Below are 19,307 nucleotides of genomic sequence, written 5' to 3' on the forward strand. Positions count from 1 at the left end.
TTTCCTAAGAAGCTGTATTGTATTACTACAGAACTAATACATTTTTGGAAGTAAAGCCAAGCCACAAGCGTAAATGAGTTAACAATGTACTCTTAAACAGTGCAAAAGAAAAAGAGGACGAGTCTGTACTCTCACCACTCAAGTTCGTGTAGCCTTTATTTACTATTACAGATTCTCCTAAAAACCTTTTTATTACTATGAAAAGTATTATTATCAAAGTATTAGGGTGCTGGATGTGCTCAGAAGTTTTTCTACTCCCAAACTTTCCCATCTCCACAGCTCTTCATTGTGAAAGTCAGTGTCCTTGGAGAGAGACGAGATTTGAAATAGGATCTTTCAACACAGTTCTTTTAGTTCATAAATCAGACTCTCACTTCCCGACAGCTGATTAAGGAAAGCCTGCTAAGGCAGGAGACTTATCTTTGGCTCCAGAAGAGTCGTTAATGCCCAGATGGTGTCTGGGATATAAACGCACCAGTGAGAAAACTAACAATGTACATTTTAACACAAAATGGTTGCTAATCATTTTACTATGAACACTGACAAATGGAGTTACTGTATAGTTTTGTTCTGTGGTAGGTGTAATGGATGTAGCAAGAAATGGGATTGGCTTGATTTAGCTGAACAAAATAAAGATTAAGTGAATGCATGCTTGCTATGAATGTGAGTGTTGCTAATAAATACTGTCAGAGAAGAGTGCTACTTAATTTGAAAGACAACTCTGATTTCCAAACAAAACCAGATATATTTAATTTGGTCAATTATTCAATTTAGATTGAAAATTAGATGAAGGTTTCGGAGAGAACAACCAAATTTGATATTAGTTTTTCAGTGGGATTAATGAGAGATAAGAAAATCCCAGTAATAAATTGGCCTCCTTTAAGTCAGAGCCTAATGTATTACAGGAACTATTCAAGATGATATCTATGCTTGCAAGGGGCTTACCTCCATGAACCTTTGGGGGTCCATGTTCTTACTAAATTATAAACCTTGAAGAAGACCTTCACTTCATCTAATCATCTAATTTTCTCTCTTTTTGTAGAGAATAAATCTACGTGACTAATTTGTAGAATTTGCTATGGTAGAAGTAAGATGACTTGAATGTAACCCAGTATAATTCACAAAATCTACTTTATTATGCTCTAAGTGGAGAATACAGTAGAGACTATATGACCTCTAGTCCTCTCTTGTGTTTTATTTCTTACTTTGTAGAATTCCTTCCTGTAATATAGTATCCAAAATGGTGCATGCATTCTAGTCTGGTCTTGATGGCTCTTAGTGATAAGTTAGTATGGTCCTTTTGACTACATTCCTTCCAAAGCGCATTAATTATGTGTTGCAACCAACAGTTGCACAGTAGTTTGTGAAGGCTGAGATGTCATATTGCTTTAAGAATTATGTGGCTAATAGATCCTAACATAGGTATCTATTTGTTTTCTTTTGACTGAATGAGAAGACGCTGGTAATGGTAAAATAAATATACTATTCTGGATCGAGTTATTTTAATTAACTGTAATTGCAAATGAGCAAAATGGGATTTTATTTTATTTTTTTCTTATGTATAAAATATTCTGTTTTGGGAAAAAGTTATTGAAAATTATTGAAAATGTAATGTATCACACTGAAATTCTAGAGCTCAGCATCAAAGATATGCTACAGCAAACAGTACAGTATTCTATTTCAGTCAATAATAAGCCCTATGCCAGAAGATGAGCTTCTCCCTGGGAAGTGTATGTGCTAATTTTTCCATTTAAGCAGAGATTACTTATATATTCAAGCAAGGAAAGAGAAATTATACTGGACAGAATACCTAATTCTGAGTGTTTTTGACGGGCAGTGATTACTCTTTGTTTTGATAAATTATACTGAATATGTTGCTGGAATACAAATATAATCAGTTTCTATTATTTAAGAAATGAAAGTCAGTTATCAAACTATACTTTTTGCCAGTTAACTGAAGTTCACTTAGGCTATCAGGAAACAAACAAATGCTAATCTTGTTGAACTCAGGGTTTTTCCTTTGATTTTACAAGGATAAAAGGTCATCAAAGTCATTTTATTATATTGGATCAGTTTTACAGAGCCGGTCAAAATATGTGTTTTAAATCATTATGGTGATTGTCATTTAGTTTAAGTAAGGTGATAATATTCACTGAAGCCAATGGGGAGCTAAAAACTTGGGCACATCTTTTTCCCATGGATACAAATTTCCTTAGTCAGTGTGCACTGTCAGAGCTGACAGAGAACATCCTGGTGGTGATGTCTGCCAACTCCCTCTGTACCCCAGATACAAGGTTTTGGAGCTGTGGATCCAGCTGGCTTGCTTGCAGTCTAGGTCAATCTTCCTCAAACGTAGGAATGCTTCACTTTGAAACTTCATTTATGGATCCCTGAGGTCTGAGATCAGAACAGTAAAAACTGGAGCAGAAAAAGCATCTACTACCTGCCTTACCCATGATGTCCTTGATCACTAGGTCCATCACCCTGTTGAACAGAGGCTCTACATGAATTTTGTAGCCCTCCTTTTGCTGCAAGTTGGACAAAACTCATGCTGAGAGAACACCTACAATGGCTTTTACTAAACAATGCAAAGAAGTGCAAGGGGTTAAAACTCTGTGAAGATTTATAACTGATTAGAGAATCTCTATAGAGACTTCTGAGTTTCCTGGGAAATAAATCAGTGTAGTTGATTTCACAAATCTTTCAGTAAGTGCCCCTATGTGGGAGGAACAGAGACTGCACCTGTTGCTTGGTTCCAGAAGCCAGTGGTATCCTTCCGACTTGTCTGCAATGGTACTATCTCCAAAATTCCTTCTGTCTATGGTCATTTAATTACTGTAATCTTACGCTGAAGTGCAGTTTGGTTGACTATAGTCAAACATGCCTTTGCTTTGCAAAGGTTACTCAGAGAACATGTTTTTGACAGAAAGATGGAAAACTACTGTCTGAGAGCTGGCTCTGAAAAACAAGGTAGTCGATCATTTCCAGTAGTTTCATCAAGAAAGTAAGAGACAGACTCTTTAGTAGGGTCTGTTGTGATAGGACAAGGGGAAATTGTTTCTAACTAAAAAACGGGAGGTTTAGATTGAATATAAGAAAAAAAAACCAACTTATCATAAAGGAAGTGAGTCTCTGAGAATGCGTTGCCCATAGAGGTGGTGGAAGCCTTGTCCTTGGAGATATTCAAGATCAGGCCAGATGAGGCTTTGTGCACCCCTTATTTAGCTGCAGATATTCACTTCGGGGGAACTGGAGTAGATCTTTCCAACTCAAATGATTCTATGATTGTGTAATCAAGTCCCCATCCCTGAAAGATGACCTTGTGGTCTGACCACAGTACCTCCACCCTGCTCCAGACTCCATGTTGTTTTTGTTGGTTTTTTTTCCTAGAGTCAGCATGGAAGGCTCCTATGGTGTTTGCGGACACCTAAGGTCATGTGATGTAGCTTTCCTTGGAAGTTTACTTTCTCACAAGAGGTGGGCCTTTCAGTAAGTCACCTCCTTCCACATAATCAACCCTGAGACTATAGACACTCAAGTTTCACAATATTTAGAAGGAACTGGAGAGCTCACATGCAGCTCTGTCATTAGGATTGGAGCTCAAAGGGCTCTTGAGTTGTTCACTATTTATGAGGTAAGGTGATTGACTCACAGTCATAGCATTTAGCAAGACCGTTACCACTCCTGCATAAGGTCTTAGGCATAACAGCCAGGACAAAGGAGCAGGAAATAGGAAAGTGAAGTGTGATTGACTGCATAATATCAAAGCAATTTAAAAGAGCTAACACAGTTCTAGCTTACATGTAAGATAATATGTTTAAATATTTGCTATTTTGTAATAAATGGCTTTTCCAACTTTTTTTTTTTCTTTTTTTTGACAGCCCAGTATTTAGTTCCATGCGTAAATTAATTTTGAAAGCAAGCTCTTTTATTTTTAGTATATATTTAAGTATTACAAACTGTAGAACTGTAGATCAGGAAAAAGTTATATGCTCTTTATTTTTGAATTTATCCTAATCCTCCTGTCTTGAGCTCTGTAAACTTCCTATATTTTTCTAAACTGATATTAAAGCTATTCCTTTTTAAAGAAATCACCTTGAAAAATCTTTTTTTTCCCCGCATTTTATCTAGAAGAGCAAATTTTGTCCAAATAATTCTTTATTCTTTCTGCTTGTTTAAATTTCCTCCTATGATTTTAATTACTTCTTGCTTTTATAAATCATTCAACTACAGAATGAAAAAAGGACAAATCAGTATGCATCAGAGAAAGAATGTGTTCATTCATTAAAGTGCAGGAAAAGAAAAGAATAATGCAAAAAAGCATATAATATATCTTTTTGACAATAATCTGACACAATGATACTTGCTTTAATAAACATCTCTGAAGAAAAAATGGCAGTTCACAATTCAGTGAACTGACAAGGCAGCACATTATAAAAAGTCTTAAAAGCAGTACAGCCAAGGTTTTTGTATCTGTTTTTTGGACATTTGTTTTCTTTCATTAACTTACTTACTTTTTATTTGTTAAATTCTAAAACCAACAGATGCTAAAGTAAATTTGGTGGAACCATTCATGTACAAGATGCATAACTACACTCTGGTTTGCTTCTCTTATCTCTAGTTCCAGCAATGTGCCACCGTGTCCAAGAAGGCCAGTGGTCTCCTGGGGTGCATTAAAAAATGTGGCCAGCAAGTGAGGGAGGTGATCCTCCCCCTCTATTCTGCACCTGGAATGCTGCATCCAGTGCTGGCCTCCTCAGTTCAAGACAGGCAGGGAACTACCAGAGAGAGTCCAGTGCAGGGGCACAAAGGTACTTAACATCTCTGTTATGAGGAGTCTGAGTAACCTGGGACAGTGCAGCCTAGGGAAAAGAAAACTGAAAGGGGGTCTTATAAATGCTTATATACATTTCTAAAGGGTGGATGGATGTTCCATTCCTTAGATCATTTTTGTCGCCCTCTTCTGGATGCTCTCCAACAGGTCCACATTTTTCCTCTACCGAGGACTCCACATCTGGATGCAGTACTCCAGGTGAAGTTTCACCAGTGCAGAGAAGAGGGGCAGGATCGCTCCCTCACTCAGGACCTGGTGGCTACACATCTTTTCATGCAGCCCAGGATGTGGTTGGCTTTCTGCACTGTGAGAGCACACAACTGCCTCCTGTCGAGCTTGCCATCCACCAGTACCCTCAGGTCCTATTCATCAGGGCTGTGCTCTATCCTTTTGTCCCCTAATTTGTACTGATTGCAAGGGTTGCCATAATCAAGGTGCAAGATGCTGTGCTTGGATTTGTTGAACCTCATGTGATTCACCTGGGCCCACTGTTCAACCCTGCCCTCTAAATGGGATTCCACCCCTCAGGTGTATTGACTGCACCACAGTGCTTGGTGTTATCTGTAAACTTACTGAGGGTGCAATTGATCCCGCTGTCTATGACCCTGCTATGTTCATGCAGTTCATGAACCTTAAATCTCATCAAATTTCCCCCTCTCCCTATTTTTTTTCTCCATTTTTTCCCACACTTGTCTTTAATATCCTTCTCTTTCGTGACTCCTTGGTGATCTTCATCCTACCAGCAGACCTTTGGATTTCATGTTTAAATTTTTCAGGAACAGTCTGGCACCTTATTTCTCCACCTAAAATGCTTGCAAGTAGATAAAACAACAACAACAACAACAACAACCTGACTTCTATTTAATGAATTTCAGTTTTTGACACCAGTATTTTTGCCAATGTCAGTAACATGATCATCTTTTAGTTTTCGTGGTTTTTATGAAACTTCTCCAGAGGAGGACTTTTGAACAAATATGCATTTTCTTTAAAGATTTCTGGAAATACGGATGGAAAATTTTCTACCAACAATATAATGTATTCATTTGTGAGATATTAGAATATATATCCATGGTCTCTTGTATGCTTTGAAACCAGAGGAACTGAGACAGCCCTCAAGAACAATCTCAAGGAGAAGAAGATAAGTTGTATTTTTATTATATATTGTGACATAGTCCCAACTAAGACTTTGGGACCTAATAGCCTTACTGTTGTTGTACATTATTAGTATTGTCTGCATATTCAGCAATGTTATAGTTATCAGTTTTGAGATATCCTACATTCCATACCTCTAATTATCTTGCAAAGAATTGTCCAGTTCAGTTTAAGACATTGTCAATTTGAAGCATTTCCAGTGCTTTAGAGGACTGTATGTCTGAAAAGAAAAGGCAAAAAGCAGGAAGGAAATTTGTAGCAAGGTTATATATAAAAAGTCTAGAAGATTATTCATAGAAGATACTTAATATTGCTATTTTTTATGAAGAAGTTTTGAGTCAGATTCAAATGATGATTTTACTTTGTTGTTTAAATACTCAAATTCATATTAATTGGTACACATTTAAAGAATAAAAAATATTGCTTGCAATTATTATTTTATGAGAAATACTGAAAATGCTGAAGGGTATGTGAGCATCTGTATGTAAAGAATCATTCAGCTACTATTCAAAAAGGAAAGAAGATGAAGTTGTAGTGAATACTGAGTGGTATAACCATAATTTTAGGAGAGAAAATGATTTGCAGTTGGATTTCTGTTGAGGATTAGGATCTTAGCTGGCAGAGATAGCAGTGTCATGAATTACATTTTCTTCTTAAAAGACCACATACACACACACACACACACACACACACAGACAAAAAAAAAAAAAAACCAAGCACAAAAAACAGCAGAGAATTCAGCATTCCTCAACAAACTTAGTTTTGAAATGGTTCATTTTATATTGTAATAATTAAATGGTTCATGAGTAAGGCAAGTTAAGTGAGGGGTGAATGACAGTTTCAGTAATAGAATTACTTGCATTTCAGAGATGTCATAAAGCTACAATAATTTGGTGGCAAGCCACTAAATGGAGGAATTAATAGGAGGATATCAATGTTCTGAAGTGTAATAATGAAAAGGATAAGGAGGTGGGGGAGGAACAGATGTCATATAGCATAATAGGTGTGCTTTTATCATGTGGAGTTCTAATTCATGAATGAGCTGTTATTTCTAGATATCAGAAGAGCATCTGAAAATCAGAGGAGAAGCCACATGCTAAACGTAGGTTAGGTAGTTGCTGATGTAGTAACAGCAGTAAGGATAATAAAAGCAAGTGTAGTGTGCCTGTGTGTTTCTCTGAGGAAGATGGGGCTTTGGAAAATTTCTTTGCTCACATATCCTGCTGTGATATGCCGTCCCACATCCCATGGCTGCTGACCCCTTTCACACTGTGACTAGCTTCACTCTGAGCTGTGACTTAGCACCAAAGTACACCCAGCAAAGATCTGTGAGTGAAGGGCTGCCTGGGGGCACACAGGTTCACATGGTGTCACTGGGACTCTTGCCAGCTGAGTAGACATGGCTTATTCTCTTTACCATGTACTGTTGTTATTGTCTGTCTCTGGATCAAAGGCAGTCACTGCATGTGTTAACATTTAAGTACTATTCTACAGGTGGTCTTTGTATTTAAAATATACACTTAAGCAAAGAATTTGAGATCTGATAATAGCAGAATAGTTTCAGTGAAGTCCTTCAAAGTATCTCTGCTAGACCAATTGAAGATGTCATAAAGTGGTACATTTATCCAGCAAAATGTGATTTTGCCCTTCTTGAGGCAATTCTCAAACTTAGCTGAATGTTTTCTGGTAAAAATATTCTTACCAGAAAGTGGAATCACAAATGTTTCTGAAATGAGTCTTTTTGAGTTTTTTCAAGACTGAAACAAAAAGCATGGAGTTACTGTGCATATTAGAGTGAAAGGTGGATTATGAAACAACGATAAGAAACTGAGAAGTTCAAATAAATAGAGGAGTACTTGAAAAACAGAGGATGGCTTCTGTGTCAACTTCTAAAAGAATCTTACCTTAAAACTGTTACCTTACCCTGTAATGTAAAGCAGAATTCAATTTTGCCAGAAATTACAGAAATAAGAAGTATAGTTTTAAATGATGACTGACTTGCACTTTTTCTTGTTCAAAGAATGCATGGCTCACTACTGATCTCAGAGCTGTGTAGCGACAGTGGTTGCAAAACGGATCAAAGTCAGGGTTTCTAATCTCCATACTGCATTAAAAATACACCACAGATAAACAATTAAAAATTATTATTATTTTAAATATTATTAAAATTATTAAATATTGTTATTTAAGATCGACATGCCCTGCCATGCAGCAGAATTAATACTTTCTCTGTTTCCACGCAGCCGGGGCAACGAGAACAGACTAGCACTACGACGACAGACCATTCTCCGGGAGAAGGGGAGGAGACAGGCCAGTCGAGGGCCAGCATATATGTTTAATGACCACTCAACAAGTCTTTCTCTTGAGGAAGAGCGCTTCTTGGATGCAGCAGAATATGGAAATATCCCGGTGATTCGCAAAATGCTGGAAGAATGTCCCTCACTCAATGTAAACTGTGTGGACTACATGGGGCAGAATGCCTTGCAGCTAGCTGTTGCTAACGAGCACCTGGAGATCACAGAACTTTTGCTGAAAAAGGAGAACCTATCTCGGGTTGGGGATGCCTTGCTTTTGGCTATTAGCAAAGGTTATGTTAGGATAGTAGAAGCTATCCTAAACCATCCCGCGTTTGCTGAAGGCAAGAGGCTTGCATTAAGTCCTAGCCAGTCAGAGCTCCAGCATGATGACTTCTATGCATATGATGAAGACGGAACACGGTTTTCTCATGATGTTACACCAATCATTCTGGCTGCTCACTGTCATGAGTATGAGATTGTCTACACCCTACTGAGAAAAGGGGCTCGGATTGATAGACCACATGACTATTTCTGCAAGTGCAGTGAATGCAACCAGAAACAAAAGCATGACTCTTTCAGCCATTCTAGGTCCAGAATCAATGCCTACAAAGGTCTGGCCAGCCCTGCTTATTTGTCTTTATCCAGTGAAGACCCTGTAATGACTGCCTTAGAGTTAAGCAATGAGCTGGCTGTGCTTGCCAACATTGAAAAAGAGTTTAAGGTGAGTAGAGGGATACTTGTTCTGACAGTCACAGAATTAAATACTTCAAAGGTCCTTCTTCTGTTCCTTGAACAGGAAAAGGCCGGAACCATCTTAATAAAGCAGAATAATAATGTGAGAGGTGAGATGTTCTAGCCACTTGTGCAAGCCACATGAAACAGTTCTACTCATACATTCAATATTTTCTCATGGTTGGACTGAAAAAATTTGCTCACTTCTCACAATATTTTACAGTAATTTACTAAAAGGATTCTAAATATTGTCCTTTTTTAATATGCTGATTTTCTTTATTGTTTCTATATATCTTCTAATCACTTTTATTCAGTTATACTTGTCATAAAATCATAAAATCATAGAATGTTTTGAGTTGGAATGGACCTTTAAGATCACCTAGTCCCAGCCCCCCTGCTATAGGCAGGGACACCTCCCTCTATACCAGGTTGCTCAAAGCCTCATCCAACCTGGCCTTGAATTCTTCCAGGGAGGAGGCATTTACAGTCTAGCTGGGCAACCTGTTCCAATGTCTCACCACCCTCACCATAAAGAATTACTTACTAATATCTAGTCTAAATTCACCCTCTTCCAGTTTAAAGCCATTTCCCCTTGTTCTGTAGTGACCTGCCTTTATAATAAGTCCCTCCTCAGCTTTCCTGTAAGCCCCTTTCAGGTACTGGAAGGTTGCTATAAGGTCTCTTTGGAGCACTCTCTTCTCTAGGCTGAAAGGTCCCAGCTCTCTCAACTTGTTCTTGCAGGGGAGCTGCTCCAGCCTTCTGATGATCTTTGTGGTCTTCCTCTGGACCTGCTCCTATAGCTCAGTGTTTTTGTGTTGGGGGCCCCAGAACTGGACATAGTACTCCAGATGGGGTGTCATGAACGTGAGGGACAGAATCACTTCCCTTGAGGTGGTTTCACACTGATGGGCAACTGAACTCCATCACATTATTTAGTTGTATTGTTTCAGACAGTAATAGTCTCACTAATGTAAGCTTTTTGCTCTCAGTAGCTGAAAAGTCAGAACTCATGCAAACACAGGTAGTGTTAACGGCAGATTGCAATTGTAGTTTAACACTGCAGGCAGCTTGGCTTCTCACAGATGCTCATTACCCCCCACTGAGGTGGGGCTGAGAAATGGGAATGGTACAAGTATGAGAACTTGTGTGTTGATAAAAAGGCAGTTCAATACAAAGGCCCAGATAAGAGCAAAATTAATTCAGCTTAATTCGGAGGATGAAAGTCTGCCCCATGAAGTTTCTGGCAGAAATCTTGGGATCTCAGTGGACTGATATTTCATCCAGTGCTTGCACTTACAGTTTAGAGAAAAGTATTTAAACCACATTCTCTTGTTTCTTTCACTTGAGCAGCTGCTGAAAATGAGAACAAAAGGACTTGATTAACTTAAAAGGGAGTAAATTTAGAACAGAACAGATAAACATTTTTATACACCATAAGTGCAGCCTGTTAAGTTCACAGCTATGTTGAGATAAGTGGCATGTCTGATTTGTAGGGACAGCATAGCTCAATCTACTGCACTTGGAGTGACACAAGTTAATACTGATAGAGATAAACAACATCATCATCTCAAACTGTCAGCAAGGGTTGTTCTTCTAATGTGTGCTGCAGTACACAATTGGCAGGATGAACTGGGAGCACAGAATTTGTCCCTGATGCTACTAGGGAAGGAAATGGAGCTCAGGAGTGAGGAAAGATGGACTGGTTCAGTGAACAGGCTTCTGCAGCCTGCACTGCCACAGCATGCGGAGCACCTTGCTCTGTGTGACCGCTCAGCCCTGCACGATTTTTCTTTAGAGTTCCTCTTTTGCCATGGTTGTCTTCTCTGAAATTAGAACTCTACTTCCAGTATAGTATTGTGAAATAACTGCAAATTAGATTTTGAAGTAGTGTCACTCAGCAGAAGCAGAAGGCTAAAGAAGAGGCAGAGCTGTTGTACATCAGCCAGTCTCTGCTGGGGACATCCATATGCTTTAGGGCAGAGTGTAAGTGGATAGGAGCAGTGAGGAGCAAGAGCACAAGATAATGCAGGTGTTTAAGTCACCATTAATTAAAAGTTTCACAGGAGCAGACAGCTGACTACATAAGGTTTGGTACAGTTTTGCAAGCTATAAAACCACATGGTGATTCTGGATAAATATCAAAGACGGGAGAGTATATTTATATGTGCATTGACAAGTGATAACATTTACACTATTAACAAGTGGTAACATTTACAGTATCAGGACAGGATGGGGGCTTGACTGAGGGCTATCTGGCTTCAGTTCAGTGCAGACAGCACAAAGGTTATGTTTACAGAACTGCAGGAAATGGACACTGGCTTCTTTACTGAGCCTGGGCTGTTCAGGGTTCCTGCCAGCCCATGTCCCTGCTCATATCCCAGCAATTTATATAAAAACACATCCCCTTAATTTGTTTTTGGACTTCAGTACAGTTATCTGGCTAGCATGGACTATGTGTAAAAACGAGGATTTGGTTAAAATGTGCTACATGTGTTACTTTAATCAATGCAATAATATTTCTTGTGCATTGATTAGCTGGACATGGTAAATCTTTAGCTCCACCTAGAGTTTACCTCAGCCATTTAAAGTATTCAAAAACTTGCCTAAATGAAAGTATAACTCACTGATAATGCATCATTGTAAAATCCACTTGTTTTACACTGCTTATGGAGTATTTTTTAAGGTAGAATTGAACATGAATCAGTGCTATAAACAGCAGAAAGCAGTGCTCTCTGGCATAGATTCCTTTCTTTCAGTCCCCTGGGGCAGTGCTACCTAGCACTACCTGCATGTTGTGTTTGGTTCCAGGCACTGTTCTTTGAAATGCTTTGCAGAATCATTCTTCATTAGGAGTAAATACAGAAAAAAAGTAGAGGATGACTTCTAAAGGACGAGTGCTTGGACAGATGCATGTAGTATTTCTGTATCAGGTGAGCAGTTAATTTAGGCTTCCTGAGTAATTTGGACATTTGCAAGATTTTCTGGAGTTTTGAGAGGAACAGCTGTGGCCCGGCATACTGAACGTTGGGGGATTGCTACTGTTTGGTTTTATTTTCTCATCTAAATTGTTTGCCCACCCTCAAGCTAATATCTGTCTGTAGGATGGAGATGATGTCTGATAAATGCTGTCCTGCAGAGACGTGGCCTGGAGTTTTGAGAGGAACAGCTGTGGCCCAGCACTTCTCAAAGTGGATAAGATTCATACTTAGTGTGAAGTCCTGTACAGCTATAAAGACAACACACTGTTTTATTCTGTAATGAAATGGAGAGGAAAACTGCATTTTTAGCAATAAATGAAATGCCTGGTGTAAAGTAATACCCCTAAAAAAGCCTCATGGGTTTATTTTTCTGATGAGAAACAAAATCCAAATTACAATCTCAAAGCCTGATTTTCTGTCTGCTTCCAATTTTACATGCTGATGGAAATCAGGTTGCAGTCTTCACCATGGGTAGTCTCAGCTCTCTTAGGGAGAAGTTAACGGTACCTTTTAGAGATGAAGAACTGAGGCATGGGAGGAATAAGGACTATATTAGTAAAGGGAATCATGCAGTTGTCTGCCTTTGTAAATGCCTGTCCACTCAGCCTTGGGGTGCCAAAATTTGGCAAAAGATATTTTTCTGAGCTGCTGAGGAGCCCTGAACCAGCTGTGTCACATTCATACAATGAAGCACACACACCTCCCTGGCTGCAGAGCTAAGGGCTGATTCTTTTTAGAGACTGCAAATGTAAATTAATTGCAAACTGCCTTCTCAGTTCCTGAGGGCTGCTTTTGTAGTTGATTATGTTTACAATTTGCTGTAGAAGAAAACCTGTGGAATTCTCTGTGTGCTGTAGGCCATTATGAAAAAGTGAGTTAAACCAAACATTTTCCCTTGGCTCATAGTAATGTCAAGAGACAGGATAACTGGGGGACAGGCAGAAGTGTCTGCATCTGTGACAGGGACGGTGAGATGGAAAGAAGCATGTGCTGCAGTTAACCATTTTGGCTGTTACTGTGCATTTAAGTGGATGGAGGAAACAGTGGGCCCAAGGCAGCCATGCAATTTGAAAAGACTTGCTTTGTTAGTGATGAAATTACCTGACTGGAAGTACCTTCCTTGTGCTCAGCCCTTGACAGGTCATCCTGCAGCAGTTTAAGAGATGTAGGCTGCTCCAAAAGTAATGCTTCCAATTTATTTTCATGGAAACTACAATTAATGCAAAGAGCACAGTAACACTATTTGATAGAGAAAATTCTCAGCTTCAGAACACTATTTTTCAGCACAGTTACCACCATTAGCTGTACTTTTTTGACAGCGATGAACAAGAGCCTGCACTCATAAAAATCTGCCCCAGTGGTGGTGACCCATTGCCATTGTTGTTACTGATGAAATGCACTGCCTGTTTGTCAAACTGCCCCTCTGCTGCCACTGTTCACACAGCAACAAAATGTAATGGAATGTTGGTGAGAATATTCAGCCTCTACCGCCATACCACCAACATCTGCCTCTGATGAGCAACATAATAAAATAGGAGGAATTACTTTCAGAGCAGCCCTCATGTTATCATCCCTCCTGTCCTCCTTAACCTTCCCTAAAACAATACATTCTTCATAGATGAATATACCTAAAGATAGCAAACTGAACAGGAGCATACATTTCCTTTGACTAGCTCTAATGTGCAGCGGCCTTCCTGTGCCATAGGAGGGGCAGTGTGGATGTACTGAGCATGGCTCCATTCCCATAGCTCCTTTGTAACCCCACTTCAGCTCAGCAGCTGCTATTGATTGCAGCCATAGCAGTATTTCACAGAAGGAGATGCTGTTTTATCATGCTTGCAAATGAGAAAATAAAGTGATGGAGTTTACTAAAATCTATTATGATGCTGTGTGAAGAGTGGAAATGGAAGTGGGCTAATTCTACAAAGTGTGAATGGGGGTATCCAGATGCTCAGTATACATTTTTGTAAGATTTCAATAAAAGGTTTAAACTCAGAAAATAATAATAATAATAATAATACATTTTTCACTAGAATTGGGTATCACATCTGAATTTTGTTTGGAGAATACTGAAATGCATTGGAGACCACCATGGAGAAGTTGCCTCCTCACATTCTGTTCTGAAAATCTATGTCACATCTCAGGCACTAGAGCTGGAAAGTATTGCTGATGAGTGTGTTAGTGTGCATATAAATACACATATTTAGATGACATACCACAAGATTTGCCCATGCCAGTATAGTACAAAATACTTACTTCTGTAGGACAAGTTGCTTTGTTCATAAAACTTTGTTTGTAAATATTCCTTTTTTTTATTATTATTATTTGGTGTTCAGGTGTTAGACATCAGCCTAAACCTGCTCATCATAGCTTATGTGAAAAGGTACATAGGTTGATTCTTTGATTCTCCTTTGTCTGGAAATCTCAAAAGGCCGTTTTCCCTCTAACTTTGAGGACAGTTCACTATTTATGTGATTGAATACTAAGTCTTATCTTAGAAGCTAGACAAAAATGAAAGCCAGAGAGAAAGTGGAATATTACTCACAAAATAATATCTTCCTGTATTTCCAAGAAGTTAGGATTTTTGTTAATCTCTACAGTTATTCTTCTGAAGAAAGACAAATTAAATAATGCAATAATAAAATACACAACATGCCGCAGAAAAGTTCATTTTATTATAGCTTCTTTCTTCTCTGTAGATAAATGACATTAAAAGTTCTCTTGTCTGATAGATCTGAGCTATCTGGTTCACATTACTTTATTAAAAATATAAATCACAAACATGTAGTTATACAGTGGTTTATATAAGTACTTGTCTATGAATTTTTGCATTCATCTAAGGGAAGTGAAATGTAAAATCCAGATGCAGCTCTTCAGTTTATCCAAGTAATTAACTGTCGTTGTTTTGTGGTTAGTAAAGGACAAACATGTATGAAGTATACCCTCAGAAAGCGAATTTGGGTGTCCTGTGTTAAATAATGTTTTGTCATCCTGGCTGTACATTAGATGGCACTTGGTATGAGGAAGTATTTAAAGAGAAGGGACTAAGAAGACAGAAAGAACCAGAGAAGAGAGAATGCTATGAAGATCAAATCAGAAGAGGTAGAAATATGTTCCTGTAATAACAGTATTCATAGGAATTTACTTTGAACGTGAAACTAGAGAATGCGTGGTAGCGTCTTGTTTTGTTATTACTTTGGGGTTTGTTTGGTTTTTGTTTGGTTGGTTTTTGTTTTTTTTTTTGCATTTTCTTTTTGGGAAAAATTACATTCTAATTCAATAATTATATCTTTAATTCCTAAAATTAGTAAATATTAGTAAATTAAATGTATTAAAAATAGTAAAATTAAAATATTGGAAGTTTTGGACACATGCATAAGTACTTCTCTCAGAAGATTTAGGTAGAAGGCAGTGTGTCTATACATATTATTTAGCTTTAGATTAACATCTATATCTAAATGTATCCATCTACCTGTCTGCCTACCCAATCCATCTTTTAGGATCCAAACGCAGCTCCAAGCAAAAAGTTGTTAATGGATGATGGAGTACAATGATTAAAATCTCTTTTTCTGGTAGGATTCACACCTTCTGGTAAACCAAAAACGAATTAGTAATTAAAGCAGTAATGAGCTGAATCTGCCATGAGAGAATGATATTTTGGCTAACTTCTCAGAGTGTACTGTCAGATGTTTGGTCTAAAGAGTAATGAGTTCAAGTTAGAGATGTGACATCGGTGTACTACTACTGAGGTGACTGCTGGAAAACAGCAGTGAGCTCCTGTGTTTTCAAACTAAAAAAGTTGTTGGAAAATGTGAGAGAATTCAGTACGACTTCCACAAATAATTCAAGGCCAAAGAAATGAAATATATTTATATAGTTCTCTAGGAAGTTTGAAGGCTGTTTAGTTGTGCTCTCCATAGAATACTATTCTTGTCCAATTTTGTTACCTACAGTGCAACTTTCCACATTTGAGCTAGTTAAGTAGATTTCTGTGGCGCATAGAAAAAATTATTTCCTCCATTCTATACAACTGAACTTGAACTGGTCTTTAAAAAAATGTCCTATAATATTTCTAAAATTGTTTTTTACTTTGAATTGGCTCTAAAGCAAGCCTTGAGAAGTAATTCAGAGGTAAAAACTGATGATCTAGGTATCCAAGGTGACCAAGATGAGATAAATATTCCTCTTTCTGAATATTCAGGGGTAGTAACAAACTGCTGTTTAATTTCCAGTAGAAAAGTATGATGCAAAAAAAACCCCACACCTATTGATTCTCACAAATGTGTAACTGAAATGCAGAAGTCTGCCTCTGTTGTTAGCTCTAAACATCAAGTCATCTCCTTTCTTCCTCTGTTTTCCAGAATGATTACAAGAAATTGTCTATGCAATGCAAGGATTTTGTAGTTGGACTCCTTGATCTGTGCAGAAATACAGAAGAAGTGGAAGCTATTTTGAATGGTGATGTAGAGACGAGCCACAGTAGTAATGGAGAACACAGTCGCCCCAGCCTTAGCCGCTTAAAACTAGCAATCAAATATGAAGTAAAAAAAGTAAGCAATTGTGTTGGTCAAACATAAGTGTCATCATGATGATATTAAAATGTGGAATGACTAAGTGTTTATGTTTTGGTAGCTTTAGGATGCTTAAATGAACATTAGAGACCATCTGCCCAGTATATTTTACAAACAAAAGAGTCTTTGCCCCACACATCTTGTAGTAAACAGAAGCAGGTAGGCAGCGTGGATGCTGGTCACAGTGAGTATGAAATCTAATAGTTCTGAGAAAATGTCTAGCTATATGCAAAATGGTTAGGTATTTACTTGCTTTTACTTTCCGTCTAAAAGAAATAATAGTAGAGAAAGAAATCTGCACTAATTTTGAAGCTTGGAAATGTACACTCAGTTGAAAAAATTTGTTGAAACTGTGTGTCACAGAAAATGTGTATTTTTCTCTGTAGTGATCAGAGACATGATGTAAGAGAAACAGTGCAGTGGGTTTTGCCTCTGAAGAATACTGGGCTTCAGGCAGTGTCAAAAACACAAATTATATTATTTTCTTTGGCTAACATTGCTAACATTCTACTACCAGTTTAAGACTCTGATCTGCACTTGAAATATGCTCAGTTGAATAGAATCTGGCTGAGTTAGTGGCTGTACGAAGGCTCTAAAATTACCCAGGAGCTTCTCTTGAATAATACAGGTTGTAAAGTTTCAGATGATGTTTATGTAAACCAGAAGTTATGTATGTGTGATTTGTAGAAATGAGGGACACAAGGCTTTGGCTCAGGAATGCACTTTAAGAGCAGGTTTCCCTAAAGTAGGGCTGTCTTCTCTCAGAGCTGCAAGACCTTTGATAATTTTTCCTTTATAGTGAAAGACACAGTGAAATTAAACAATTTCTTATTTGAATAAATAAATAAATAGGGAATCAGAATGTGTGAAAATCCAGCATGGACTGAATACACAGACCTGGTTTTCCTGGGAAGACTTGCAAATTTTTAACAAAATTGAATTCATTTCTCTGGGGCAAACCTTGAACTTTTGTAGCAGTATTTACTGTGTTCATGAAAAGAAGATGAAAATCATTTTAACTAAAGAGCACCTGCTAGCAACTGAACATGAACATACAACACATTTGAAAAGGAAAACACACTAAAAAGAGCTGAAACAACTTGCAAAGGGCAGATACAACACTGACTTGGTCCTTCATAGTGTTTGTGTCTGTATCTTGCTTTCAGTGGAAGTTCTGCCTCCAGCTGGACACCTGCAGGCACATTCTCTAGCTTGCTATGTATAAACACAGTTCTTGCACCTTCAAGCAGTCATACTTTAAATAATGAAATTTCTTGTAGAAGAAATTACTGGATTGAGTTAAACCTCTAACTGTATTTCCAAATTGAGATAAAATCTAACGTGCAGAAGAGCCTAACTTTAATACTACCTTTGTAAGATCCTTCTTACACTTCATAGAAGCTTTAACAGAACAGAAGACGACCGGTCAGACTTCTCAGTTTTGCAGTGTTTGCCCAGAAGATTCCATAACCAAGTTACAATTATAGCCCTTATCCAATGTGCTACCAAGAGAATCTTATATCAGCAGAAAAAGTGATATTTTCTACCTTAGCATGTGAAGATATGGCACCTTTTTTTCTGATATGACCAAAGACTATACCATCATTTGCAGAACAAAAGGCTTTGTTTTGAAATTTCTGAAATACCGACATGAAAATTTTAACTTTTGGAAACAAGTGCAGTTTGAACAGATAAAGATGATGGATAATTACACTGAAGTGCAAATTAATAGCTTGTAATAGAACACAGAGTCAATAGAATTAAACTGTTTTAAGGTTAATGCATTTATTGTTGCTGATAGCGATGTGCCTGCATGCTGGGAGATTGTGCTCATAAAAAACCTTTCTCTTGTAGCCTTGTTACTGCTCCTTTGCATATTTATTAAATGTTTTGCTAAATCCCACAGTCTTAATGCATTTGATATAGCTGATATTTTAATCAAAATCATTTTGATAATAATATACTTTTCCTTTGCTACTTTTCTTTATTATAGTTTGTAGCACATCCAAACTGCCAGCAACAGCTTCTCTCCATCTGGTACGAGAATCTGTCAGGTTTACGGCAGCAGACTATGGCGGTGAAGTTTCTGGTTGTTCTTGCTGTTGCAGTAGGACTGCCATTCCTTTCAATGGCTTACTGGATTGCTCCTTGCAGTAAGGTCAGTTGGTAGAATCTTGTAATGACCCTTTATTAATGTGTGCGTCGTCTGCATATAGATTCCTGTGTGGCAGTGTTGAAACATGGCTGTGAGGTATCTTCATGCTCAAATAGTTCATCACAACTCTGTTAGTTCAAAACTGAATTAGAATATCATGGCTTCAGGGTTGCGTGTATTGACAGTTGTAGTTATGATGTAACACTGTGTGTTAAATACAATGTATATTAATTTAAATAAACATAGCAGAGAAAGAAATGTCTTGTAATAACTGTAGTTTATAAACAATGGGTCGTGATATTCTCCATTTAGTTGTTGCATTAGTAGTCAGATACTGAGGATATTCATTTTTCATTGACACAGAGCTAGACTAAGCTCAAGCTGTAGGGTGACTCATATTAACTCAAAGGCAATTTTATTTTTGATGATTAAAAATTAATAGGTAAAAGTCACCAAAACATTAAAGTCAGAAATTATCATCACTGATTTTCTAGAAGTCAAGGCGAATGATGTTGGCTTTTCGGGATGATGCTTATACTCATTATATTCCATGAAGTTCTTGAAGCAGCTGCTCAGCCTCCCCTGCAT

The 19,307-nt window shown here is 37.9% G+C and overlaps 1 protein-coding gene across 1 annotated transcript in view; it reads left to right on the plus strand.

Annotated features, from left to right (window-relative positions):
- TRPC6 (transient receptor potential cation channel subfamily C member 6) overlaps nt 1-19,307 on the plus strand; it is an 82,114-nt gene that overhangs the window by 44,110 nt on the left and 18,697 nt on the right. Inside the window, exons 2-4 of the mRNA XM_072337963.1 lie at nt 8,230-9,004; nt 16,355-16,543; nt 18,558-18,722. Coding sequence (XP_072194064.1) covers nt 8,230-9,004; nt 16,355-16,543; nt 18,558-18,722 — 1,129 coding nt within the window. The remainder of the gene's footprint in view (nt 1-8,229; nt 9,005-16,354; nt 16,544-18,557; nt 18,723-19,307) is intronic.

This window comes from Excalfactoria chinensis, chromosome 1 (assembly GCF_039878825.1).
Source record: "Excalfactoria chinensis isolate bCotChi1 chromosome 1, bCotChi1.hap2, whole genome shotgun sequence".
NCBI classification, from domain to species: Eukaryota; Metazoa; Chordata; class Aves; order Galliformes; family Phasianidae; genus Excalfactoria; species Excalfactoria chinensis.